The 26,380-nt window shown below is 55.4% G+C and overlaps 7 protein-coding genes across 7 annotated transcripts; 3 read left to right on the forward strand and 4 right to left on the reverse strand.

Annotated features, from left to right (window-relative positions):
- Positions 1-705: 705 nt before the first annotated feature.
- On the reverse strand, positions 706-5,069 carry POSPLADRAFT_1048946 (hypothetical protein; the record flags this gene model as incomplete). Its single annotated transcript, XM_024479633.1, has 21 exons — positions 706-788; positions 841-1,004; positions 1,060-1,085; positions 1,267-1,365; positions 1,400-1,500; positions 1,700-1,803; positions 1,929-2,075; positions 2,128-2,181; positions 2,361-2,393; positions 2,451-2,585; positions 2,640-2,757; positions 2,810-3,305; positions 3,369-3,416; positions 3,474-3,663; positions 3,901-3,917; positions 3,981-4,026; positions 4,049-4,143; positions 4,732-4,785; positions 4,843-4,907; positions 4,965-4,998; positions 5,049-5,069. 21 exons carry the CDS (start codon positions 5,067-5,069, stop codon positions 706-708), a joined length of 2,130 nt encoding a protein of 709 aa, XP_024335541.1.
- Positions 5,070-6,248: 1,179 nt separating this feature from the next.
- Positions 6,249-8,109, forward strand: POSPLADRAFT_1151932 (hypothetical protein; the record flags this gene model as incomplete). Its single annotated transcript, XM_024486598.1, has 6 exons — positions 6,249-6,311; positions 6,361-6,491; positions 6,545-6,869; positions 6,928-7,104; positions 7,139-7,289; positions 7,343-8,109. 6 exons carry the CDS (start codon positions 6,249-6,251, stop codon positions 8,107-8,109), a joined length of 1,614 nt encoding a protein of 537 aa, XP_024335542.1.
- Positions 8,110-8,310: 201 nt separating this feature from the next.
- On the reverse strand, positions 8,311-9,564 carry POSPLADRAFT_1041119 (hypothetical protein; the record flags this gene model as incomplete). Its single annotated transcript, XM_024477847.1, has 3 exons — positions 8,311-8,934; positions 9,007-9,462; positions 9,520-9,564. The coding sequence occupies 3 exons, from the start codon at positions 9,559-9,561 to the stop codon at positions 8,428-8,430; spliced, it is 1,005 nt and encodes a 334-aa protein (XP_024335543.1). The 3' UTR covers positions 8,311-8,427.
- A 160-nt stretch (positions 9,565-9,724) lies between these two features.
- On the forward strand, positions 9,725-12,197 carry POSPLADRAFT_1048949 (hypothetical protein; the record flags this gene model as incomplete). The annotated part of the gene is made up of 5 exons (XM_024479634.1): positions 9,725-9,756; positions 9,817-10,163; positions 10,229-10,366; positions 10,509-10,616; positions 10,747-12,197. 5 exons carry the CDS (start codon positions 9,725-9,727, stop codon positions 12,195-12,197), a joined length of 2,076 nt encoding a protein of 691 aa, XP_024335544.1.
- A 117-nt stretch (positions 12,198-12,314) lies between these two features.
- POSPLADRAFT_1151232 (hypothetical protein) lies at positions 12,315-16,249 on the reverse strand (the record flags this gene model as incomplete). The annotated part of the gene is made up of 17 exons (XM_024486508.1): positions 12,315-12,381; positions 12,437-12,493; positions 12,546-12,890; positions 12,940-13,042; positions 13,101-13,201; positions 13,243-13,442; positions 13,493-13,634; positions 13,683-13,753; positions 13,809-14,140; positions 14,195-14,606; positions 14,654-15,081; positions 15,129-15,205; positions 15,256-15,542; positions 15,592-15,845; positions 15,899-16,021; positions 16,060-16,136; positions 16,191-16,249. 17 exons carry the CDS (start codon positions 16,247-16,249, stop codon positions 12,315-12,317), a joined length of 3,135 nt encoding a protein of 1,044 aa, XP_024335545.1.
- Positions 16,250-16,707: 458 nt separating this feature from the next.
- POSPLADRAFT_1151289 (hypothetical protein) lies at positions 16,708-21,919 on the reverse strand (the record flags this gene model as incomplete). Its single annotated transcript, XM_024486516.1, has 9 exons — positions 16,708-17,054; positions 17,242-17,506; positions 18,209-18,791; positions 18,847-19,649; positions 19,718-19,931; positions 20,110-20,155; positions 20,613-21,157; positions 21,219-21,775; positions 21,842-21,919. The coding sequence occupies 9 exons, from the start codon at positions 21,917-21,919 to the stop codon at positions 16,708-16,710; spliced, it is 3,438 nt and encodes a 1,145-aa protein (XP_024335546.1).
- A 1,366-nt stretch (positions 21,920-23,285) lies between these two features.
- Positions 23,286-25,901, forward strand: POSPLADRAFT_1172986 (hypothetical protein). Its single transcript, XM_024488209.1, has 10 exons — positions 23,286-23,416; positions 23,688-23,820; positions 23,875-23,991; positions 24,037-24,278; positions 24,328-24,525; positions 24,576-24,979; positions 25,031-25,097; positions 25,153-25,333; positions 25,418-25,549; positions 25,616-25,901. Exons 1-10 carry the CDS (start codon positions 23,328-23,330, stop codon positions 25,643-25,645), a joined length of 1,593 nt encoding a protein of 530 aa, XP_024335547.1. The 5' UTR covers positions 23,286-23,327; the 3' UTR covers positions 25,646-25,901.
- Positions 25,902-26,380: the final 479 nt, after the last annotated feature.

Below are 26,380 nucleotides of genomic sequence, written 5' to 3' on the forward strand. Positions count from 1 at the left end.
CAAACCCACTACAACGCTTCGCTAATAACAAATACTCTGTTTACCAGAATGCGACAGGTCGTGTGGAGCGACCACAACTCGCACGCAGTAGCCAGAAATAATCATTGGGTTCGTGTTGTGAAGAACTCATGGAGCTTACCACGAGCTTTCGTAATATCTGCCAGCGTACTGAATAGAGATCGCAGTCCCGAGGCACTTTCGCCGGCCGCCACTCACACTGGGCTCCTCGACTTTGCTCCTGTAATCAACGTGATCGAAATGACGACGCGGACCTTCTGTGGTCGGTTTTCAACAGGGGAACTGTAGTATACGTTTAGTTTGATCCAAACTTGGTCCTGAATAAAACCCAATTCGGATCCATGGCTTGGCTTTCCCATGCCTGTTCTAATTTTCCGACCTGTAGGAGCAGCAACACCGTGGCATACTCGGGCCGCTTACAGCAATGATGAATGGATATCTGGATCGAGTGACATTTGAGTATCAAGATTGTGAAGGGACTGGAAGGTGCGGAGACGTCTGCTTCGTGTAACTATGAATCCATACCGCTTCACCTGACTCCGACAGTCTCATAATTTAGATTGCAGTTTTGCAGAACCAGGCTCGCACTGGCACTGCGTATGTAGCATATCTTGGCGGTAACGCATTCCCCTGTGCAGGCGGGCGACCTGATAGAGCTTTTGCCTTGATAGGTGTTAAATGTCTAAATCAAGGAGTCTTCGTCGGTCTTGTCCATGGAACGATATCGGTGGAGTAACTTACCGTAACCAATGAGGTATCGTTTTCCATGGCTACATGCAACCGTCAGCAGGTAAGGTCTCATACCCGAGGGAGGACACGAACCTTCAGTAACAAGATGCCACCACGTCGCGTTCAAGGGGTCATTGGGGCCCCAGCCCGAGATGCTGGAGCCATAAGTCTCGCGTGCGCTGTACTCAAACTTGTACGTCGGCCCAAATTCGGTTTGCCCGTCCAGTTCCGGAAAGGAGTTGACATCGGCAAACCATCTATGTGGGCAAGTTGTCCAATCGAGCTAGACAACAGGTCGCACAGAACACTCACGTGTACGAGTCTAGGATCTCGAATGTCTAATGCGTGCATACGCAATGAGGCAGTTTCCAACAAGTAGTAAGTAGGGCAACTTACTCCTGAATCGACTTCATACATCCGGAACCCAGAGTTGTAATTTGTTAGTGGTGTTACAGACGGCCCGATCTGCGTTGTTTGGCCGTTTGACAACATCTCGACACGTTGGACACGACGGCTTACCCATGAAACCATCTGAGCTGTCTCTTTAGTCATGACTGTCCCATTGTTTGCGTAGAAGATCTGATGAACGCATGTCGCGCCGGGTTGCATGTCGTCAAGCTATGAACATAGCTGATACAAAGAAAACACGCACTGTCATCTGGTCCTCATGCGTGTGCCCGAAAAATATGCCGGCAATAACGTGGGGAGAAAACCGGTCGACACTGTGCGAGATTAAGTCTGCGGTCGATAGCTCTGTCGTGATACTCGTACATCTGATAGACTACGCCACGCATAAGGTCGCTGCATAATGTCACTTGAGTGAAAACGTACATAGGTTCGTCGGGTTCGGCAACGGATCCGTGGAGTCCCACCCGCTCGGTACATGTCCCAAAATCCACACTTTAGTAGACATCAGTTACAGGCCAACCAAGGAGTAGACGAGTGCTTCTACCTCGATCACCGGCGTCCTCGGCTTCTTGGAGTTCATCTGTCAGGAACCTCAACATGCCCGAGTTGTCAGACGAAGCAAGATTGATGTAGTTGTAAAAGTTCTGTCTGTAAATGGGCAATTGATGTCATCCGTCATCGCCTCCCGTGTTTAGACATACGTGAACCCTGCGAGAAGGGATCAAGAGTTATCGATTATGTATGAAATCCAGACAGCTAATTGTAATAATCACTTACACATGTCCGTGTTCAGCGTGATAATCCTGAGCCCATCTTGACGTTGTACTGCATACGCTGCATAATGTGTTCGCGCCTGTTGCGCCGTCTCTGGTGAAATCCATTCCTCGAGCTCCCACAGCGCAGCGAGGTGATCATAGTTCCTAAGCCGTCCGGTCAACAAGGAGGCTCTAGAACAGGGCCCAGCCATCGTACCAATTGAACTGGCTTGATAGATTTCCCGGGATATCGTACGGAGAATTCTGTGCTCTGTTCGGAGACAGTGGGTTAGCGTGTCTACATTCAATGCCACTAGTAACACAAACTGATTGAATGTATCATGGTTTCCCTGAACGGCATATACGGGACCTGTCTTGATCAGGCGCTTGAGGAGATCAAACAAGACTGTCTACGGGAGCCGATCAGCAGCACATCGCCGAGTAACGTACAGAATAATCACCTCCGTGTAGACTGTATACACCCTGGATGGACATGATATCTCGTGAGACAGAGAAGACTGCGCTGGGAAGGATACTCACTTCGACAACTCGTTCTCAGGGTCGTGGGAGACCAAGTCACCGGTGAAGATGGTGAAGTCGAATCCTGTACCTTCCGTGCCAGTGAGGATGGGAATGGCCTTCATAACTCCTACCATTGTTGGGAGCGGCACATCACTGCAGCATCCACGCGTAAGCAATGGCACCCGACGGAACGGAGTCCTACCATACCATAGATAAGAACCATATCGTGGCGCGGGGAACACGACTTGATCAGGGCTGATATCGAAGCCTTGCGGACGGCAGCAGAAGAATTGGCTGCAATTCGCTTCGGCTCCAATCGTATATCCTATGGACGACGTGAACGACCGACCATCGCACAACCAGTGTACAACACACACGTGGGTCGATGTGCAGGTCAGACACGTGCAGTACCTTCAGCCGTTCGCCCGTCGGCTGCTTCGGCGGTGGGAGTGGGTCGGGCTTCGGCTTCGCAAACCAGTTTGTCAGGTCCAGCGGGCTCGTCGGCGGGATTGGGCACAGGCTGAAGAACGTGGCGCAGAACGCTTGCCCGTCGTACCCGCCGACATCCGCGTATGCCGCCACCTGCGTGTAGAACGCGCCGAGCGTGGCCCGCCCGTACGCGAGCGCGCAGGTCGGCATCGAGTCTGTCGTAAAGTTGAACTGCTCGCACAGCCGCACCGCGAGCTGCGGGACGAGCTCGGGCACTGTGAGCGCGAGGAACTTCGCTACTTCGAGGGACGCCTGGCAGCGAGCACAGGTATCATTGCCGAACACGGGATTCGCAGCGATCGAGAGGACCTGTGTGAAGGCCGCGTCGAGCAGCTGTTCGGGAGACGCGACAGGCGGGAGCGGATGCGTTTCATATGTGTCGTACTGGGAGAGTACAGAAGCAGTAGCAAGGCATCTATATTGTCGTCGATCATAGATTTCACATACCTGTGGGATGGTTTCCGGGTTCGAGAGCCAGTATGGATAAGTTTCGTGCTACAGCAACAACAGTAGATTGAGCACTTTAGAATCTCATGCTACACGGGCACTCACCGTCACAGGATCGGATATCACAGGCTGTGGCTCAACAGAGGTGGCGGTAGGATCATTGTAGTACGATTGGTATACAGAAGTCGGAAACAGCCCGGGGATGGTATATGCGCTCGGCCCCAGTCCACTTATGTGGTCCGATTGGCCGTCCGCGACCCACACCAGCATCGCAATGCAGGCCGTGGTGAGCAAGCTGCGAGACATTTTGGCATCCACAGCAATACAATGTCGCAATGAGCTTGAGGGCGAGCTCTCCAGAGGTCACTGCATTCGCAACCGAGAGGACGAGGTTAAATGCAGAACACGACAGCATTTCTGTTGGAATTTTATGCCGTACATTGTAGGTACATGGTCGAACGTGCGTCAGGAACAAGCACTGTGGGGTTCGACACAGAGACTTCTGAGGATGATGCATGTACTTGTGCCATACCTCATGATAGAGTCGTTCTAAAAATGTTTCGGTCCAGAACTTCGGATAAGACGATGCACCATTCAAAGGCGAACACATACCGAAATGCAATCAAACCCCGCTTCTCTGGTGTCGTAACCCTGTAAACTGTCTAACTCGCCTTAAGGACACTGTCACACCATAATTAAGACTCGCGGACCCGCATCGAGACACCTCAAATCTTTTGGGGCGTCGGTACGGAAGTTCAACAACCACCTTCAAGAGCTTGGGGGGCTCATACGTACACGATGCGTGCTCCAAGTAGACCATTCACCTCCAAAGACACTGCTGGTGGTCTCTGAGGCTCTCGGACCCCAGATATAAGTAGCATGACACAAGCTCTACTCGACATCAGTGTCACTCTCAAGGAGATCGATGAGGTCAAGATGAGGTGTACTTAGCCTACATTCAGCTGGAGTGTTGTCTCCCCTAGGCAGCCTACAATAGAGCGCCCTTTTTGATGGTCAGAGGATGGGCTCTCTAAAGGCTGGAGTGTCAAGTGCAGATGACAAGCGCTTGCAGGATGTGTGGTGAGCGCTTGTCAACGCATCATGGCTGATGCAATGACTTTGAAAAGTAGTAAAGTGCAGGGATGGGCCGTGAATGTGGCTTTTCGCTCATGAACGCTTCTTAATTTCTCAGAATTGCTGCAGGTTGCTATTTCAACCATTTGTAAGATTACACACTAGTACCACTGATACAACAGATTATGAAACCGAATACGTTCACAATTTCTTAACAACGTTCATCTCCTGAAGGTTGAACGAGATGTAATAAGTGGAGGAACGTCAACGATATAAATGTCAAGCGCACCTGGTAGTTGGTGGTCTTTCCCGTGTTGTCGTTCTTGATGGCGTAGCGGACAGACTACAGCGTATCAATATCAGCCTCATCATCGCTGCATACTAGGAAGACTAGACTTACTCCATCCTCAGCCTCCGAAACCGACGCAATAGTACCAGTAGAGTGTGAGACGTTCTCGGTGGCACCTGCACGCGCAAGTCATGTATGAATACTTGGCTGGCCTTTCACGTAAATATACTTACCACCGACAGGGCGGTACTCAACCTTGTCACCTTGCTGAGAAACGTTAGTATACATTTTCCTCAGTCAGCGCAAGTCAAACTCACCTGGTAAGCAGAAGACGGCATTTCGATTGTCGCGGAGATAAAGAGTTTGCAAATGTGAGTATGATTTGAACGCGCAGACGATGCGGGTCCTCGAGATGCATCTGAGTGGTTTATATACACGCGAGGAGGATCTCTGAGGTCATAGGTGTCGTCACCACCATCCCTGTGACGCCTGGATGCTACCCCACAGCACGTTCGCGAGCTGGAGAATTGCCAAGCAGCAGTGGGGCCTTCGACTGGATCTGTGCCCCTAATCCGGAAGGCAGGTTACCTTATAAGGAAGCGGCTACCCTGAGAAGTCCTCCTACATGACGGGAAAGAAACATTAATATTCGTATAGAAGACACAATGATGCTGCTCAAGGATAGAGTACTAGCAGCTCCCAGGAATCCAAAGTATTCAGGACCAGGACTCGTGAAGAGCGTGAACTCGCACCTTGCACGTGCCCCACATCAGCGCTCCTATGGCAGTTGGCAGGGAACTTCATTGTTGCACGCACCACCAGATTGTCCCGTCTCTTGATATAACGTACGCGTCGCCTTGAGCTTAGCTTGCACGAGAGCCCACGCATCCCTTCGCCTGGCCATGGACGAAGTCGAAACCGACATCGGCTTGGTCAATCTCTGTCACCGACAATCCACCTCTCCTCCGAGTGGATCGCGTCGGCACTCGAGAGCGGTCTCGTCTGGTTTGAAGTCGCCCTCCTCACCTAATCTTCTTCCCCTGACGCCGCGTAAACTCTCCCGTTCGAACACGAACCCTTGGAAACATGCAACCTCCTCGCATCAGTCCAGTCTAAGTCTCGATGGCTTGTCAATGGAGCCCGAGAAGGTGATGCGGCTGCGTCGCTGGATAGCGAGCATGGTCATAGGTATAAGTCCCCTGCTTATACCCCTGATGCGCCATTGAGCTGACATGTATGGTAGTCGACTTCGACTTGGATGTGGGCCCGAAGATAACTTGCATATATCCACCTCTAGACCTGTCACTGTCTGAATCGGAAAACATGTTCGTCAACTATCTATCATACTTTTAAAATTAAGAAATAATTGAGACGACCATCTAAGAGCATTCTTGTCCTTCCCCGACTCCCCGCAATTCGAACAGGGATCACAAGCTCACTCCTTCCGCATCCGCATAACCGCAGGTGACGGGCTCTTACGCTCAAGTACCCAACGCCCTCACTCGGAAGACGGCTTCATGTATGGCTACTCATACTTCACACAAAGAAGAGACGCTACATCGAAACGAGGATACCAACAGGTAACCATAACTCCAATGGTGGTGAGACCTGATCTGAACCATTGTCCAGCGCTCCCTAGTCATCCTCTCGCATCTCGCATACCCAGCGCTGTTCTATACCCTGCTCTCCAAACTGGGACCTGCGTTCTTATCCCACGGAGGACCCATGTTGGAGGCTGCCTGCCACAATATCGCTACTTGGTACGCAGCCCTTCCTGCTGTCGATTTGTGGCTCGCTGAGCCGCGAAAAGAAGGTCGGATCCCACCGCAGGCGCGACCCTCGAGCTCGGTTTTCTTGGATCTGTCCTCCAAGCCGAGATTCCGAGCAATATAGATACACAGCAGGCCCCGGCGAAGTCACAACTGGTCGTTAAACCCGGAATGCACGGAATACAGTACCAGATACTTGCGTCGTTGGCACCGCCGGATCCCCCAGTCATTGATCTCTTTGGCGCGTGTTTATCGCAGCTCTGGTCAATATGGGAGTGTCTCGTTTTGTGCGAACCTATTCTCGTGTTTGGCCCCTCACCGGCTATGACCAGCCAGGCCATCTGGTGGCTGCGAGACGTGCTGCGACCTGTACGTCGTTCTCCTTTATGCGTTATTCCCTGTGGCATTTGGTAAACACGTCGTTTAGATTCCTGTGGCTGGTGACTTCCGCCCGTTTTTCACCATTCACGATGCGGATCACGCTGCGCTCGTCAATTCACGCCCACCCTCGTCGGGCCTGATCCTCGGTGTGACTAATCCCTATTTCGAGCGAGCATGCAAGCATTGGCCACATGTTCTCAGTCTTGGAAGGGCACCACGGTCAGTGCCAATAGCACTCCTCATGCATGTCACGACAGCTCATCTCTCTGATCAGCCACAAAAGTGACGCGAGCGCCACCCTGGGCCCTATCCCCGGATGGAAGTCGCGGACTCACAAGCGGTACACCTCGAAGGACCAGGCACTCCTGCGGCAGCTCCAGGAGGCATGCAATGGTTCCGAACAAACCAGTGCGTAGCGTCTTGCGTGCCCAATATAATTTACCAATGTCCTTCACTTGTAGGACGGGAAGCATCCGCACTTCTGCGGCAGCACTTCTCGTCGCGCACTGCGGCGCTCCTCGTGCCACTACAGCGCTACCTGCAGTCCCTCATCCCCCCGCCAACCGCAGTCTCCGCCACCTTTCCTACCACGACCGAGGGCCAGGGCCGCGCTGCTCACCCGAAGACGTCCAGTGGGGCGCGCTTCCCGAAGGCCTTGTCCGCATCCGCGATGTTCCCCAAGTCCGCCGCGGCGAGCACATTCCCGAAGGCGTCCGTCACGGGCACATACCCAAAGACGGCCGCCGCAAGCACGCACCCCAAGACGTCCGTCGCGACAGCGTTCGCATCGTCGGGCTCCTCCGCGTTCCCGTCCCCCGCGTCGAGCACAGAGGACGACCCGCCCACGTGGAACCCCGCGTTCCCGCCCACGCCCACAGCCGGCGCGCACCCCTCGCCGGCGACGGCGTCCGCCCCGCAGAGCGCCGTGCCCTCGCGCCTGCACTCCGCGTCTGAGGCCTCCCTCACGGACTCTGCCCTGTCATCTACGGACTCTCTCTCCTCGCCCGCGCCGTCGCCGTCGCCCGCACCGACACCAACCAGCGCGGTGCCGCGACTCGCGCCGTTCAGTGAGCGCGCGTTCCTCGCGTCGTTGAAGCCCGTCGTGCTGCCGTTCCGTTCGGCGGGGCGCGCGAAGGAGTTCTATGCGCGCTGGATCCGGACGCCGGCATTTGGCGTGTGGATTGCGCGGCAGGAGGAGGTCGTGGAGAAGGTACTGAGGGGCGTGTAGAGCTGTTGTGAAGTGAGCATTGTTGGTGAGGTCTTGACATAGGATACCCCCGTATGTATTGTACGTCGCGAAACGCGATCCGAGTGATTGTGGCTGTATGTATGCGACTTCATTAGTGGATAATCAGCGGTTTCACCATGTTTTGGCTGCAATGAAATCTGAGGCATGACATGTCGATAAAAGTGATATCACTGCAGGGACTACCGGAGACTTCTTTATTTTGCGTGTGGTGATGGTCAGCATGCCATGCAGCCCTAGAATGTGGTATGTTGTATGCAAGACGAGTACATAGTCTTCAAATACTCGTCCAAGCAACAACTATCTTGGGACACCGAGCCCCACTCCCGCTTCCCTCGAGCCGGGACTCTTCTGCCGCCCCCTCAATGCCTCCTCAGCCGCAGTCCCCCGCCGGAAGCCAAACCAGCCCACGACAACGTCCTTCGCAAAGATCTCGCCAAAGCCGAGCATCACGCCATTGATGAACGGCAGACCGACGTTGACCGCCAGACTCGCGATCAGGGCAAATACCCGCGTCCGCGTGGACAGCGAGGAGTCGAAGATGGCATGCGTCGCAGTAGACACCGGTGTGGGCGGCGCTGGGTCGTGCGCATGGTGGGGGCCCGCGTGCGCGTCGTGGTGGCCCGCGCGTGGGGGCGCGTGGAGGCGCGGGTGCGAGCCGGAGGAGGGCGAGTGTGGGTCGGACGGATACGAGAGCGACGGGTACGAGGACGCGAGCGAGTCCGAGTGGATGTCCTCCCACTTGTGCGACTCCGCGTCTGGCGGCGTGGGCGTTTGTGCGTGCATGGGTGCGCCGGGCAGGATCTTCTGGGCGGGAGTAGAGGCGTGGTGTCAGTGGGGCTAGTTACAGAGCGGGATGGCAGGATGGGCCGGACGCACCTCGAGCTCCTCCTTGGAGTGCTTGCCGGAATGCTCACCGCTGACGAGGTCGCGGGCATCCGCGACGCTTGGCTCGCCGGTCGCAACACTGGCGGCGCGGGTGCTGCCCTCGATGACGACAGACGCGCTGGTGCTGCCGCCGACGCTCTCCCAGCCGCTCTCGCTGCGCGGCGGGCGGCCCTCCGCGCGCTCACGGCGGCGAATCTCCTCCCAGCGGGCACGCTCGCGTTCGGCGAGCTCACGCTGCTCGGCAGAGCGGCGGCGCCATTCCGCGACGTGCCCCTCGTACTCGGCCTTCCACACGTCCTCGGCAGAGTCGTACGTCGGCACGCTGTCTGTAGCGGCGGGCTCCTCCGCGGGTGCGGCCTCGGGTGCAGTTTCCGGCTCTGGGGGGTTTTCTGGGAGGACGGGCTGCTTGGGCAGGGGCGCGGGTGAGAACGCCGTTTGCAGTGCGGACTGGAGGCGGTGGTAATGATTTATATGAGATGTTTCTACCGAATTTTACGAGCGCACCTGGAGGAGGCTCTCCTCTTCTGGGTTGAGCTGGTCGGCCATGGCTGGACGGCGCAGTGCGGGTCAACGAAGGCTCGGCGTTGACGCCTGTAATATTGCACTGCAGTGATCGATCTCAGCCCCTAGAATAGGGCTTGCCGATCTATCACCGACAGCACGGCCTCGCATCTTCACTCATCTGTATTAACCCTCACTGTGCCCGGCCATGGCGGGGGCAAACTATATGGGTGGCAAGCGGTACGTCCCTTTCGTGAGCCGTCTGACCACACTACAGCCTTGTCGTGCCGTACCACACAGAAATGCTGCCAAAGCTCGAGCGAAGGACAGTATAGGAAATGCACAGAGGTCCTTTTTCGGCAAGCAGAAACTTGGTATCCTCACCAAAGGGCTCAGCAAGTCGTACAACCGAAACAGCGGAGAAAACGCAGTTCCCAGCAGCCGAGGGTTACCGGAGATCTCTCTCGCTCATGCTCATCGCGACCTGTCTTCCAGGATGGAACCTGGAGTTATTGGTCTGTCTACACCACGCAAACACGGGCAGACACGTCCAGTCAAACCCCAGGAGGATACTTCAAGTTCTGGTCCGCGAGGCAAGTCATCCGGTAGTCGTTCCAAGATCTTACGTGCATTGGACATGTCCGAACGTGCGTTCCTGCTGCATCCCCTTTTCTCTCATCGCTCTCAAAGCCAGATACTCTGCTCATCGCAGCCATCTTCATGAAGGCCGAGATGGAGCGCATTTGTAATATTCCTAACCTCGCCGGCCTCGCGCCGGACGCGGAAAGGTGTTTCGAAACCAAGTCGATCGCGCAGGTTAACTTGCGTACGCCATCCTCGCCGACCGAACGTGCGCGGAAGAGAGTATGGTCTCGCTTTGAGCGTGTCATGATGCGCTGCCTGACGCTATACATAGCGCAAGATTTCCTGCAGCCCCTCGCTTTCATTACACCATAGCTTCTCTCCTTCGCTCTCGGTGTTATCGTATTCAGCCGACTGGAACGACTCGATGTCCCCCTCGTACGAAGGGCCTGGATCGCCAAGTCAAGAACTATATAAATATGATGGCCGTGAGCTTCCTGGACCCTTGGGCTCTCCAGGTAAGCTTTCGCATCGCATATAATATGTGTTTTGCAAAAGGAAGGTTCCCAGCTCCAGACTATATGCGCGCAAAATCTCGCAATCCGCTAGCACACTCCGATGGTAATCCTCAATATGTAAATCAACTAGATTTTGGGAAGCTGGCCTACACTGAACTGGACTTCGAGCCCATGCCTCTGGATAGCAGCCCATTCGACGACTCTGGCTTCGTCGAGTTAAACGTTACCCCGAACGCGCACAGCACTTCAAGTCGCAGCTGGATCCCTCTTGCAGAACCCCAGTCTACGAGGTGGTCGTTTTACGATCACACTGATCGCTCCAGCTTGCCCGAGCCACGTACTCCAGAGAGGAAAGATGACCTCGTGGATATTGAGCGGCATGCCGATGGAACTCAGGACAGCTCGATGCTTGGGTACCACGGCTCTATCTCTAGCTCGATCAGTCGCTCTGCCGTGTCTGTAACAATCCCTTGGGCTGCGTCAAGTCCATCTCGCCTGGAACTGCCTCCGCCCCTCCTCCTGGGAAAGTTTTCCTCACCTCAGCAGAAGGATTCTGATGCTGCCGAGAGCGAATGCTTGTTCATGTCTGCCCCTTGTGCTTCTATGTCTCGTCCCGGCCATGCACGTTCTTCGACCGCTGCTTCTGAGTTGTCGATGTCGCTGGAGCCTGGCTCTCTGACAACTTCTGAGGCTCCTGCCTATGCCTCTGACTGCTCTGACTGCTCCGCATCTCGTTCGCCATCTCCTGGTCTTGGCATGCAACGTTATTTATCCATCGCTGTGCCCACAAGCCTTTTCGCTGTGGACCCCATGCCTCAAGACATGGAAGAAGAAAGTCTCCACGACGCGCTGGGCGGCCAGCTGTTCGACGGTGCTGATCCTTGGCGGGCTCTTGATACTGTGCTGGATCTGAAGACCCCTCGCTCGGCAGCCGGCGCCTCGCCCCTGTCTCCTCGGACGCCGCAACGATCAGACGCGTCGACGAACGTGTATGGACTCTCCTCAAAAGTGGACTTCGATTGCACAGGAGGATCATCGGATGTGAAACTCTTCGAGGGGCCGGGACTACTGCCTGTCTCTCAACATTTGATTGGCGCGCTAGAGCACGTTTGCGCGGAGGATGTGCACTGGACACAGACTACTCTATCGGAAGATGCTTGTCTAGTCCAGACTACTCAGGCAGATGCAGACGTCGAACAAGAAGAGACTGACGACTCCTTTTGCTTACTCCTCACGAACAGTTCTCCCGTGAGCATGTCGACGAAGCATCTCCCATCTTGTCCTGTGTCCGAACAGACAAAGCCCGCTGTTGAATGCGCCACTTCACATATGGAAGGCCGGGAGACTACTGCCATACGCACAAATTCGGTGGTCGCCGCAAAGCCTTCCCGCCTTGGTTTCGAGTCAAGTGGCCCCGTGGAAGCCAACGCAAACGTTCCGAGAGTACTGTGTTCCCCAGAACCACCCAAGTTTGACGACCACGTTTCGCAAGGCGGGCCTCCGACATCGCGTCCGTCGGTGCCAGTGGACATAGAAGGACCTTGTCTCTTTGCCGACGACATTCCTTCCGAAGACGACTGAAGTAGACAGGGAAGGGATGCTGTACGGACAAATGGATATAATATGTAGTACGAAACATGCTATGCTATGCTATAGTGCGATAATTGCTCGAGCTCCCTGATATTCAACAATCGACAGTCATGACCGTGTCTCTTTCAGCTTGCGAGAAAATGCCTCTCGGCACTGATAGTGAGTAACCTCGCCCCTAAACGTTGAGCGGAATGTGAGCGTGTATACCTTCATGAGTAAAAAGATCATACCGAGGGGTGTGCACCGCTATAACGCTATGGCCTATTCGCTTATGGCACTGAGGACATCTAGGACAAACGTTGAGCGCCCTGAAGCCCTCAGAGTAATGACTGTCCTCACATTCGGCTATCCGTCACCTTGACCCGTTTGGTCTGCAAGTACATCAAACGCAGCTCCAAGTCTTCCTTGTGCGCCTTGACGACTTCCCGCCTTACGCGAGTGTCGAAAATAGGCGGGCGCAGGGCCTCGCGGAGGAATGCCTGCACGTCTTGAGCAGTGACCAGTGGCGGCAACAATTGTAAGGTTTCGTTCTGGTCGAGTCTTGGACTGTGTCTACTGATAAGGCCAAGTGCAGGCTTAAGGAGGTCCGTCGTCGGGGTCACAGTAGGTCGGAGATATATCCGGAGGAGTGTCAGGAAAACGTTGCTAGTGTCCGAATGCGGCTGGTAGACACGCTTGCAGTATCTGGCTCATCGCTCAGTTAAATGCAGGGACGCCATTCACGCGCACGTACTCTTCAGCGTGGAGATAGTCATGTAGGCGATAGACGTATATTTCAAGGGCGTTGTCATGTCTTCCAAGTCTACCCAAGAGAATGGCCTTAGCCTCATAAAGATCTAGATCATAATATGGCGTCACAATAAGTCACGGAACAAACGCTCCTACCGGACGCACCTTCCGATGGCAAGAGCGCATATAGTCGGTGAGTGTTATAATGATCTGTCGTGTCGACGAAGTGGAGGAGCCTCGCGTACATATGCGACTGAGTCTCTGCACTCGAAGTCAGCAGCCGGCACAGGCTGTGACAAGGGTCTACGTGCCTTCGTCTCCCTCTTTCTTCGCAGTCATGGTCATACGTAAGTAGAGCTCTGCTAGCCAATCATGGAATAGTTGAGACTCTTCCCCACGTTCATCAATGAGGAATTCCAGAAATCGAGCGCATATACTGGGGTCAATGCCCTCCAGATATTTCGCCACCGGTTGTCTTGGAAGCTCGACCTCCTCTGACGTGAAGATCTGAGCCAATAGAGTCAACGTGTGCCATTGGGAAGATGAACAGTGCATACTTCGATACCAATCTCGGAATCCTGCTCGAGGATCCATCGTGAGCTGTCAAAAATCTGCTCCATATTCTCTTGACCCAAACGTTGGAGGTATGAGACAGAAGGCATCAGTTTGTCTCTCAGGTCGGATTCCTTCTCGCTCAACCTGCAACCCGGTGAGACATACGCAGCATGGATAGCCAGGCAGACTTACTCCCGCAACAAGTGCAACGCCTCGCCATGCATTTTTTGGCCGTTGTAAAGGAAGATAAGCTCTGAGAATTTCTGCCATCATGGTTAACATGCCATCCGCGAAGTGAGGCATTTTCTCGAGACCAACCTCTCGCGCCCTCAGCACCTCCTCCACTTCAGACACCTCACACCAGTTCGGCAACCGACACAGCGGGCCGAGCAGTCCCGGCCGCACCAGCAGGTACGACTTGAACAGCGCCGTATCCACGATCTGCGCAAACCGTACGAGTTCCTCTGGTGTCAATGCCGACAGGGGCGCGTCCGGGAGCCCGAAGAGTTCTTCCCTTGACGCGGCCGAGAGGTTCGGCATCTGGTGCGACTGGGCGGATGTGATGCTGAGCGCGCGCAGAGCACCGTCGATCTTGGGCCGTCGGTCGGATAGATAGCGCATGAGCGTCTCGACGGACTTGTGAAACTCATCTGGGCAGTAAAGCGTGTCAGAGGATGGCACTGGATCCGTGGATGGAGACGCACCCTTCTTTGGTCGCTCCTTTCGCCTGCCTATGACAGACGCTGTCTCGTCATCCTTCGCCGCAGCGGGGGCGATGATGTTTTCTAGGCCCGTCTTCAGCACGCCTGCTATCGAGTCCTTGGGCGACGGCTGCCGCGGAGGCACCTCCGCAGCTGCACTCGGTCCTTCCTCCTGCTCATTTCCTTTGTGGACTGACGAAGGCTTGCTCTCCGCCACTTTGGCGGGCCCGCCGAACAAGGAGATCCACTCGTCCTGCGGCACTGACAGCCTGCCTGCAATGCTCTCCGGGTACAGTGCGACGACCTTCGCCGGGTTGATGTCCAGCTCAATGAACGTGTTGATCGCGTCGTCGTACTGACGCGCAATAAACTGAGACACGGCATGCAGGGCACGCACTTGCCGTTTCCGACGCTCCTGCGGGCCTGTCAGAGCGTTTCACGTGGGATGGCGTGGTACCCTACCTTGTCCGGGAGAACCGCAACGTCGACAGTGTCCAACAGCGCGAGCGCCTCCGCGTATGACCCAACCTCTACAAGCTCGTCCACCTGTTCGCTCCAGGGCCGCATCTGGAACTGCCATATTGCACTGCCCACAGCCGCGGCTGTCGCTTTTTCCGACGGAGTTGTCACGACGAACAGCGAGCCCTGACCGGCAGACGAGGCTGTCAGCAGGCGCACTGTATGCTGGATGGGTGGTGAAGGGGTATCGTCAGGGGGCGGGGGGAAAGGAAGGGTTTGCACCGGGGTGAGTGACAACGAAGAGCGGATCTCTACTACAGGAGAGGATATGAACGTCGGCGGAGAGGACGTGGATGTTGAACTATTGTCTGGTTGCACGATTGGTACAGTACCAGAAGGGAAGATGGTGAAGATATACGGCTTGACAAAAGCTGGGGCAATGTGAGTATGAACAGTGCCCATAAGTCAATTCCCATACCTAAGTCTTCTGGCGGAGCCGGCCAATCCACTGTAACTTCTCTCGTGGGCTTTGCCTCGCTTCCAACAAAGATTCCGCTGTCTATCCATCCTGAATATTAGCGGCCGGCGCGCAATGGTGACCCTACTCACTGTCTTTCGCAACGAGGGCCTCTTTCTCGTCAATGCTGACGACGCATGGCTTCGCCTTTGAACCAAGGCCCAGAGTCATGTAGCCTCCTAGACCAGACAGTGCGCCCATGCCCATATTGCCGATTGCAGAACCTGAAGTTGCCGTGGGCACTGGCAGCGTGAGTTCCGTCATAGACGACGTCTTCAAGGAGAACAGAGCATAGTCAGATAATGAGTATCCGAAGTATATCGTGTCGGGCCCCAGAAAGGATATCGCACGGGGAGAGTGGGTCAACGTTGTTTCCTTGAGAGCACATTGAGCAGGCTAACGAACGTAGACGCGTCAGACTCACCTTAACTTCCTGTGGTTCTCCATCTCTCCACGAATACAGCACAATCTTCCTCTTACAGCCAACAGCGAGGTGTGTGACGATAACGGGGACATCCTTGGCCTTGTTGAGCTCGCCGTCAAGAGACGGACGTGACTTGGCGTCTGATTCACCGTATACGGTACCGGTGAACGTGCCAAACGCCAGAGCTCCCTTAGTCTTTGCAAGAGGCGTAGGTGAGGCAAACGTCGGCAGCGGATACAATGTTACAATGGAGTCTATAGCGTCAAAAGCGTCAAGGAATGCGTACAGAGGTGACTTGAATAGTTACCTGCAAGGACCACCAGTGAGTTTACATCCTTGATGAAGCCTAGCTGCTCTATGGCTCGGCGGCTCAGAGCCTTCCTGGTGTCCACAAGTGTTGCTTGGGGCTCTCCGGCATCTACCACAAGGCCTTAAACATTGCTGCACATAGAGAAATGGTGTACATACCAGAGACATTGAGCTCGTATACGCTGAGACTTCCGGTTGCTGTCCCAATGTACAGTCGGTCGCCTGAAGAATGAATGCTCAGATGACTTTCGCGGACCAGTCAACAAGTGTATGCGCCTTGCAATGCTAACGATTCGGCTCGTTCTTTGAAACCATTCAAGACCGGACTCGGAGGCAGGAAGGGTGCCATATTTGAGAGTTGGACAACAATCGCATTCGAGTGTGTACAGGTGCCAGCATGCAGAGGCTGCGAAGCACAGCGAGCACGACGTGCACGCTCCTAGACCTACATACGCGGTATGGGCGCTTGCACAGTGCGGGGCTCCCGATCGGGCGCTTCGCCGCTTCCCTGGCTGAGTGATCTCATTCTGCTCATTCTACAGTGCCCTTTCTCTCCCTCTTCTCTTTCTCTGCTGTATTTTCCGCTGGCACATCTGCGCATCTCATATCAAAGCCGACAGCTCCGACGAGAAATATGCTCGATCAGGCTGTGACTCTCTGTCTCGCATGCTCTGCTTCTCTGCCTCCTCGCAAAGCCATCCGAGGCGGTCCTCAGCTGGGGGGCCCCGGTGAGGGAATATTCCTGACGCCCTGCTGCCGTCGCCCTATATGTCCAAACTGCCTACTCTCTAACCCTCGTCTAGCACGTTACAATCCATGTTTGCACTGCTTGGCCGGTGCGGAGGCTGTGTCCCCTCGCTCGTATTCGGCTACGTTCAGGCCAGGAATGAAGCAGCAGGTGAACATTGACGGCGCTGTGCGGGGCGGAGATGTCTTCGTGCTTGAGGATGATGATGATGAACCAGATGATATCGAGGACGGCGAGGGCAGCACAGCGTCTGACTCGCCTGCACCAGATACCCCGCCGCCCGCATATACAGATCCGCACTCTCTGCAATCATTCCCTGTCGCTGGCAGCACAGAGGATATTTCTGAGCCTTTCTGCGAGGACAAGGCCAACGTAGAGTCCGTAGAGCCTACCGCTTCTTCAGGGCCTTCAAAGTACTACATCAAACCATCCGATACCCTCGTAGGCATCGCACTGCGCTTCAGTATTGACGTGAGTCCTGAGCCATCAGTTTGTCACCTTCTCACGCATTACTACCTGCAGGTCGCCCTGCTTTGCCGGCTGAACAACCTCCCTCTTAGCACCCTGCGCACGACCCCACACCTCCTACATACCCGTACATTCCTTATCCTGCCTCCAACCGCGCGCGGCGCCGAACTCGCCAGTACTAGTACGTCTGAAGACGCCGAGCACTCTGCCAGACGCGCCCGCGAGCGTGCCCAGCAGCGCCTCCAGAATCTCACCAAAGAGCGCGACTGGCGTGTCGCCCAGGCGTACGTTGCACTCGCTGACCTCGACGCCGCCGCCGATAACGCTGCCTCTCCGAGCAGCACAACCGCGATTGGTGCTGAATGCACTTCGGAGAAGACAGCCGACAGACTGCGCAAACGGCGCGCCATCACTGATGCTAATAGCGGTGAGAGCAGCTTGGATGCCCGCGCAATTGATCGATATTTGGATGATGACGAGTGGGAAGAGCACGAGCGGTGCGAGGGCCGGGGAGTGTCGGTCCCGGCCTTTCCTCTGCTGCAGACGGGCATGCGCTCGGTCAAGGCGGCCAGGGAGCAGGCACAGAAAACATGGTGGCGATGGCGGTCCTAGACGTCGGTGAGACCTGACGCGCCGGATACGGCGGCTTCGTCAGATATGTCATGGACCATTGCTTATGTATAGTACTATCGTTTCAGAGAGCGGGGAGGGATCCTACCTGTGAGAGATCAGGCTGAGTTTGCGTGTCTTCCGGCCTGCAGAGGGAACAGTCTAAGAACCCGACAACTAACAAAATTGAGACAAGTATTCTATCATAAACTAAACACCTACGGCGCGCGACGCCTACCTCCTCGTCTTTGTCCGTAACTGCAACGCGGAAGAATTTGTCGTCCGCGGCTGTCACATCTCGACTGCTTCAAGAGAGAAGCAGCTTGCTTTTCAGACCAGGCACACTAGCATGGTTTACAACTTGCCATCCTACAACCATATTATTGCCATAATTTACGGTAGAAGCAGTGTCATATGAAAAAGATCTCATCTTCAGGCACTCATGAACAGTCGCTTCAGATAATCCGCTGCCGCCCTCCGCACCTCTTCGCCAACGTCCGCGTTTGCCAACATCTCCGTAGCCAACGCCGCCTTCTCTTTCCTGTTCATGCCGTCTTCCGGGTTACGCCGTTGCATAGCGGCAGCTCGCTCGCGCCGCTCCTCCTGCTCTGCACGGAGCAGCTCCGTCAGCGTCGAGCACTGCTCTACGAGGGCCTGCGTGACAGCCGTTAGCCGATCGAGAGCCTGTACCGTCGATGTCTGCCCGCGGGACTCTGTCCAAGCCGTAGACGCGGGGATTTGGGTCGTTGAGGATGAACCCTTGCGGGCGGAATACGACTGTGATGATGGCCTTCCACGCAGGGGCGTCGCGGTTGGTGGCACATTATTATCATGCAGCGCGTCGGTGAAGCTAGTGCTGGGTCCAGCAATGGGAGGGTGTGGCGGAGGCGGGATGGTTTCGTGCTCGGGCTCCTCGACGTCCTCTTCTTCCTCCTCCTCCTCCTCCTCTTCGCGAGCACCGTGTACCAATTGTGGGTCGACGGCAGGGGCTGGTCCGTTCGGGAACGACATACTACCGGGTCCGTAGAACGGCACAGGCTGTCCTGTCCGGGGATCTTCTCGAAATCTACAACATGCCACGTCAATGTGATGGCCCGTGGGCGGTGGCAGCCGACACAGACCTTCGCTTAAACAGACCGTACCATCCATTCAGATGCCAGTGGTCGATGACCTTCACATTCAGGTTACCAACAGGCACGCTCTGGTTGCGCGCGTCCTCCAGCTTCTGCTCGAGATACGCCTGTCGCGCAATCGTCGGATCGCCGTGGTTCGACATCATCCGGATCGCCTCGTTGTCGCTGTCGCTCAGCGTGCGCGTGAGGTATGTCTCGAATGCAAAGATCTGCTTGAATGTCTCCACATTGCGATGGTAGCAGCTCTTCAGCGCCGTGAAGGACTTGCGTCCGCCGAAGATCTGTTCGGATGCCTGTGCGCTGGTCAGCGGGTAAGCCTGACGAGGTCCGGTACGACATACTTCACGGAACACCGTATTCATCTTCGTCCTGAACATGTCCCAATGCTTGTCGTGCACCAGCAGCCACTGGAACAAGCTGTTCTTCTCCGCATCCGTCCAGTGCTTCGGCCCGCCGTTGGGGCCCACCTCCGACTCGTCCCTCTCATGCGCAGGCAGGATCCGCCGCTTTCTGCTCGTGCTGGCTGCCGACTGAGCAGACGCGCCGCCGTCGTCCAGCTGCTTGCGCTTACCCGCACTATGCGACGGCGACGTGCTCGGCGACTCTTGCGGTCCATCGTGGGGCGTGTGCGAGCTCGCGCTGGGCACGGACGGGTAGATCGAGTTTGACGGCGGGAGGATGCTCGGACTCGGGAGCGAGCTGCTCACGTACGGAACGGCGTTGTTGGGGTAGATGTGCGGGGTCGTGTATGCCACCGGCGATTGAGACGCATAGGAGCTGCTGCCCGAGGTCTGAGACCAAGGCGAGGACGAGCGTGATAATCAGCATTTGATCCAGGAGAGACCTCGAGGCGGCGTACCTGCACGGCCTCCGCGCTTGGGGATTGGTTCATGGACTGTCCGCTCGACGAGGCGAACTGGCCGCCGCCGCCGCCGCCGCCGTTCCCCGAGACGGACGTCGCGACGCTGGAGGCGCTGTACGCGTACCGGCGGTGAGCATGCCGCATGTCATCGTCTTCGATAGCAAGAGGAGCGTACATGTGGGCCATGTTTTTCGAGTGCAGACCGGTTCGCCTGGATGTGCGCGCAGCGTGCAGACAGCGTGCGAGGCGGTTGTTTGAATTGGTTTGGCTCTATGCCGTCTCAGGCGCCCAATAGAATCACTCGAAAGTGGACCAGTTCAGACTACGTGATACTCGAGGCTCGCATCCTGGTTTTGGGGTCATGTCATTATAATCTCGGCAGTACGCACTCGGAGCCTACAACAATACAGCCAGCCACCGGGTACACCAACATCACTAATATGCACAAGGAAGCTGAGAGCGAATAAAAACAACAGTAACAATGACCGCAGGCTGCTATAAGTCAAGGACTACCACGAGGTATCACCTAGATATGAAGACACGACCCATGAAGCGAGTTTTGGTTCTTGGGAAAGATAAAAAATGGTGGCAGTAGTGCCCCACACGAGAGCCGACACCAACAGCGAGAAGCTACCTGTCCGCAGAGGGCTGGAGATGGAAAGGAACAGGAGGGTCCCGCCGGCCTGGGAGTCTAACGTGAGAGAGGACGCGGAAGGGCGCGAACAGCATGGTATCAACAATCTCTGCACGCCGAGCGGAAATGAAGGGCCTCACGATCCGTCTCTCCGCCCTGTATTCGATGTCCCATTTGGTCGGTACATGTATTGATGCGTGGCTGCGACACTTCCGTGTGACGACGACGGCCTTGAAGCATTCGATGATGTGGACGCACCGTAAGAGGCTGTGTTCGCCGCACTTGTGTTCGTTCCATACGGCGTGGTCCCCGTGGTCCCGTATGATGGTGTCTGCGTTGGTGGTGGCCTGTAGTAGTTGTTGCGGTCGGTCTGGGCGCTGGCAAGCACGGGGGAAGGCGTGTTCGCCGCGACAGTAGGCATGGGCCAGGGTCGGGCGTTTGCCATCGCAGGTGACGACGTTGGCGCGGTGCGGGCGGGAGCAATCGTCTGAGAGGTGGATGACGATGGCGGGCGTTGCGGAGCTAAGGCGGGGGACGCGCTAGTGGTGGCTGACTGCGCAGTTGTGTTGACCGGGGCGGCAGGGGCATGTGTAGTCTGTGCATGAGTATGTGTCGTCGCCTGAGTCTGCGCAGTACTAGGAGTACTTGTAGCTGCAGCAGTAGTGACTTGACTCGATTGGGCTGTAGGCGTGGGTGTTTGCTCGTTCTCATTGGCAGACGCATCTGTTTCACGACGACGCTTTGTGCCGCGTGTTGTACTCTCCTTGAGGCCCATTGATGTAGCTTTCAGCAGGATCTGGTGCCTGCAGATCCACGATCAGAGACCACGTTGTCTAGGAGGGCCCCAAGGATCTGCACGCGTACCTAGTCCTACTGTTGCCCCACTGGGATACCACCCAGTCCCACTCAATCTCACCCTTGTTTTGCGGGCCACCCATCTCACGGCTCTGCTCCGCTAACTTGCGTAATCGATCCGTCTCTTCCTCGGACCAGGTGCCCTGCTGCCCTCCTGGTGCTGCGGTACCAGTTGCGGCATTGAATGTTGAAATGGTACCGGTAGTGGAAGCGGCTGGTGGAGGCGAGCTTTGCACCGGAGTAGTGACAGGCTGTGAGGGAGGTGGATAGTATGATGCGGCCGGTTGGGGAGCGTATGGGTAGTAGGGCGCTCGGGGATAGCCTCCGGCTGCGGTTGCATACATAGCAGGATAGTAGGATTGAGGCGGTGCAGCCGGCGGTGGCATGGCATGGCCAGCAAGAGGCATGATAAATGATCCAGCGTTCGTTATGACAGGGCCTGAGGCAGGAGTACTGCTGCTGCTAGCAGAACTAGCTGTAGGGGGTGGCGGTGCCATTTGCCCGTACGATCCCATAGAGTAGACTGGCGGAGGTGGGCTGCCAACTAATTGGCTTGGGTTTGCCAGCTACATTGGGATATTAGAGGAAGATAACGAGCAATTCTCATAGTTGCTCACGAGGTTATCACATACGCGTTTCGCATCCGCGATCATCGCCAGGGGGTCTACCTTTGTTGCTGGACCCATCTGGTAGCATTGGGCGATGACCATGGGAGAAGCGGCTTTCTGAATGATTAGGCCCGATTAGAGACTCAGCGAATCAGGGATGTAGTCGACAGAGCACTGACGACGAGTTCTTCTGCCGCGTTATAGAACTCTGAACACAGGTTCAGTGCTCGCCATTGAAACTCGTAGAATTGCTGATTTTGGGAGACTGCGCCGCCGCTAGCAGGTGCGGGAGGGTATTGATAGAAGCCTGGGTGTTGCGTATTGGTGGGGGGTTTCGTTGTGCTGCTTGGAGCAGCTCGAGGCTTCCGATTCCTCGAGCCTCGCGGGCGACCTGGCTTTCGTTTCCCAGCATCGTCGTCTGTGCCTACTTGCTGGCTTTGGTCGTGAGGTGCTTGTGCTTTGCCAGCAGAATTATTCGCAGAGGCTGCGGCGGATCTTCGCGCAGACGTCAGACCAGAGCATGGGTCAGGACCGGAGTGCTCACCCGGCGGACAGATTCTGCGCGGGAGCAGACGCGTGAGGTGAAGGATTAGCAGCCGAGGGTGCTTGAGTGTCGTGGTGGTCGAGCTCTTCCTCTACAATCTCCTCATCGTCCTCCTCCTCTTCCTCCTCCTCCTCGCGATGGCCAGCGCCATTTACGGCAGTGGGCTGAGTGTGGGAGCCATAGGTGTACTGCTGTTGCTGATTGGAATGGCCGGACGAGACGAGAGGGGGATGTAGAGCGTGCGACAGGGGTTGATAATACTGCGGATTGTCCATCTTTTTTAATTTTCAGTAAATGGAAAGCGGATGGAGAATTGTGTAACGCTGGACGAGCGGAGGGGCGGAAACGTCGTTCAGGAAGACAAAGAAATGCCGTGGGAAAGCGAGGCCGCGCAAACATCTCGCTGGGTTACAAAAGACTCGAGGCGTTGAGCTCGCCGTCGGGGCGGTTCAGCCTTGATTGCTGTGCATATCCGCGAGGCGGCTACGTATGTCGGGCGTGCTCCTCGCTTGCGCGATACATTGGGACCCACATTAATTTCCAGCAATTTTTTGCCGATTTTGGATTCCGGCAACATGCACTGGGCCTGCGAACAAACACCAACAACGCCTCACGACAGTCACGAAAACCCGTGACGTGTGCGTGACGTGCTGTGACGGAACGGCGAGTCAGTGACCTCAGAATTACGGGCCCGTGAATTTGACCGACTTGGACGCTTACCACCACCCTGTTGGACTGAGTGGCAACTCCTCAACTTTACTCAACACGCCCCTCCCTCTCGAGCCGTTCGCGACAGCGAGACACGCACATATCGCCATTTCATACTCTGTTGACCGACGCTACCTCCTATCCCAACCGCCGCGTCTTCCAGCCATGTCCTCCGCCACAACTTCCGCCACAACATCTACAGCCAGTAATCGTGCGACCCGTGCTATCGCTGCCAATGCTCTTCGAGGCGCGGGTCTCATGGACCGCGACACACGCATGCGCGACGTTTCCGACAAACCTGGTGGTCGCAAGGGCAGCGCAGCAAAGACAATACAACACAAAAACCGGTCGTCGCATCGGCCGCGTCCGATTGACGCATTGACGGGCAAGGATCAGGGCAGCTCTTCTGCGAACGCCAAGGCAGCCATGGTAAATAGAAAGATCACTCTTTGCCCCTTCACCCACAATGACCGTCATGTCGCCACATTCTCCCTGTTTGTGAAAACACTTTACTTACATTGTTCATCCTGGTTCCCCCGACGTCCCTTCTCTGTGTCTGCTAAAGCTTGCCTCTCGCATTGCTGGGGGTGAATCAATTGCAATTCGCGGTGCCGCGAGGGGACCGTTAGGTCGTCTTCGCAGAAATGCAGTTTCAAATGGTGATGTCGTTGTCGAACGCAAAGTCGTGGATCTCTGGAGAGAGTTCGTGCATCGGCGATGGAATCCCGAGCACAAATTTCTCAACCTTGAGGTACGTGAGATTTGCACATAATATCTAGATTGTCAATGTTCACATCTACTCTAGCGAATAGCAGAAGACGAGTTTGTGCGACAACATCGGTTGCTACCAGGGTCTGGCGCGAGCGGAGCAGGCAAAGAGATCGCAGTACTATTCAAGCTTGCCTCTATGCTGCAGCCAAAGGTATAGTTCTTGCTCATTGCTTTACTCTTTCCTCACTGTGTTTAGGTCGAGACGATCTCATTGGCCCACAATGGGCTTACGAGTGGATCTTCTCTTTCTCGCCTCTCACACTATCTCCCCGGGGTTGTCAATCTGTCCCTACAGGATAACAAACTGAGCACTTGGCGAGATATCGACTACATCTCAAGCAAAAGGGGCCGCTTGCAGCAACTACGCGAACTCATAATGGTCGAGAACCCTTTGAGGGATATGGAGTATTCGAACAATCGAATAGACCGCTATAAGAGGTGCGTTCATTAAAATTCATGGCAAATCCCTTCTCACTGCGAGGTGCAGCGAGATGGTTCGCCGATTCCCGTCGTTGGACATCCTCGACATGGAAGCTATCCCCAAGATTGGATTCGACGCGCCAGCGGCCTCAACATCGGCCGTGGCGTCCACCTCCCAAGCCACAGCGACAACGTTCCCAGCAGAAATGGGACTCTCTTTCATAACCGGAGTTGATAGTTCTGTCGTCAGCAATTTCCTCGTGCGGTATGTGTTGGCTTCATGTGCTAGAGTTGATTATTCACACGCATCTTCAGATTTTTTCCTCTATTCGACAACCAGCGTGCCGGATTGCTGGATGTCTACCATCCAAACGCGACATTCTCCTTCTCTTCCAACACAACCATTCCCGCGCGTGCGCGAATTGAAGGGTACCATTACTCGAAGGAAATGCCAAACCAACGCAAGCTGGAGTGGACCCCGTGGCTGACTGGCGGTCACGGAGGCTCACGCAACTTAAACAGGATGGGCGGGGGTATAGACAAGATGACGAAGACGTTACATGTCGGCAGCGAAGCCGCCGTTAAGGCAATGGCAGACTTGCCCATTACCAAACATGACATTACGGGTTCACCTGAGAAGTTTTGCGTCGATGCATGGCCTGTGCAGGCGGGTGACTCCCCGCAGCTCTTTGTTACGATACATGGTCAATTCACAGAAGGTGCTTCGACTTCTTGATTTCGATTTCGCTCGCTTACCACTTCATCACTAGAACCTTCGCTTGGCATTCGTTCCTTTGATCGGTCGTTCATTCTGGCTCCTGCCCCCGAGGGTTCTCGGTATGTCTTCTCATGTTTACGGCTTCGACTGTAATCATAAAGTTCCGAATCTTAGTGCCAGACAGACTGGGTGGGACGTCGTCATCCTGTCTGATCAGTTGACCGTCCGAGCGTACTCCAACCACGAGGCATGGACGCCCGGCCCAATGCGGGTTCAGGCGGGTGAACCCATGGCATCCGGTTCATCGCTGCAACCGCCGGCAAATCCACAGATACAGGTTGCTCTATCGGCAATGGTGAGTGTACTCGCACTGATTATCAGTCCCGCCGCTCCGAGATGTCGAATTATCATCGCTAACTATATCTTACCGCTGTCGCAGCCTGAGCCCCAGAGGTCTCTGGTGATGGAAGTACTGACGCGCACGGGCCTCAACCTGGAATATGCCGTCCAATGTCTCGAGTCCAACGCATGGGACGTGGGGCGTGCAATTGCGAATTTCGAGCAGGTGAAGGTGCGTAGCTTAGACTTTGATCATGATCGTCACTCTTGATAAACGTTCTGATCCCGCAACCGACAGGGTACCCTGCCACGAGATGCGTTCCTATAGAGGCCTCGTGCCTACCGAACCGCATCATCCCGCCCTTCAGGTCCTGGTAGAATCAGCATCATACCTTCGCTGCGCGGATCAATTGATTGAGATCGCTTGTGGAGATGCTCCTGACGGACTAGTGATTTCACCTCAGTTCAGAACTTCGTTCTTGCATCGCGCTACGTACTTGTACCCTCCCATGACACTAGCCCATCTGTAACGTATACTATAGCATCGCCTCCCGTCATTTTCTTTCTCACGCACTGTTTATCACAACATATTATTGCATCTGCCTGGCCTCGATTTTATATTTTTGGCGAGAATGAAACAATAGGCGCATCGTGTCTTGTGCTGTTTGAGCAAGCGCCTGCTTTGCGCAAACAAGTCTGGGGGCAAATAAATGTTGTCCGGCGACAACAGTCAACTCATCGCCAGCAATGTTGTTCGCCTCCGGTCATCGGCAGCGCTTGCATTGTCTCTCCCATGGCACAGCACTATCGGCTACGATATCCCCGAATACGACGCACTGAATCTGATATCTCGCACTGTTCTCGAAGACAGCCGCTGCCTCGAGGCTGAACTCATTCCTCGTAAGGAAGATGCGCACTCGACTTCCGGACAGCACTGGCTTCTGATCAATCCTCGGCCTCGTGCTTGTTTGTTAGGCCTCGCGGTGGTGGTAAGGATTCCTTATATTAGCGGCGCGCCGCCCGCGCTGTCCCCATTCTGCTTTCTGGGGGAGGTCTGGCACCT

The sequence above is a fragment of the Postia placenta genome (assembly GCF_002117355.1).
Source record: "Postia placenta MAD-698-R-SB12 unplaced genomic scaffold POSPLAscaffold_13, whole genome shotgun sequence".
Taxonomy (NCBI): Eukaryota; Fungi; Basidiomycota; class Agaricomycetes; order Polyporales; family Adustoporiaceae; genus Rhodonia; species Rhodonia placenta.

Coding starts and splice junctions, on each gene's coding strand:
- POSPLADRAFT_1172986 (XM_024488209.1), top strand. CDS start 23,328: ATGGACCGCGACACACGCATGCGCGACGTTTCCGACAAACCTGGTGGT. Junction 24,526..24,575: donor GTCAGCAATTTCCTCGTGCG/GTATGTGTTGGC, acceptor ACGCATCTTCAG/ATTTTTTCCTCTATTCGACA. Junction 24,980..25,030: donor ACATGGTCAATTCACAGAAG/GTGCTTCGACTT, acceptor CTTCATCACTAG/AACCTTCGCTTGGCATTCGT.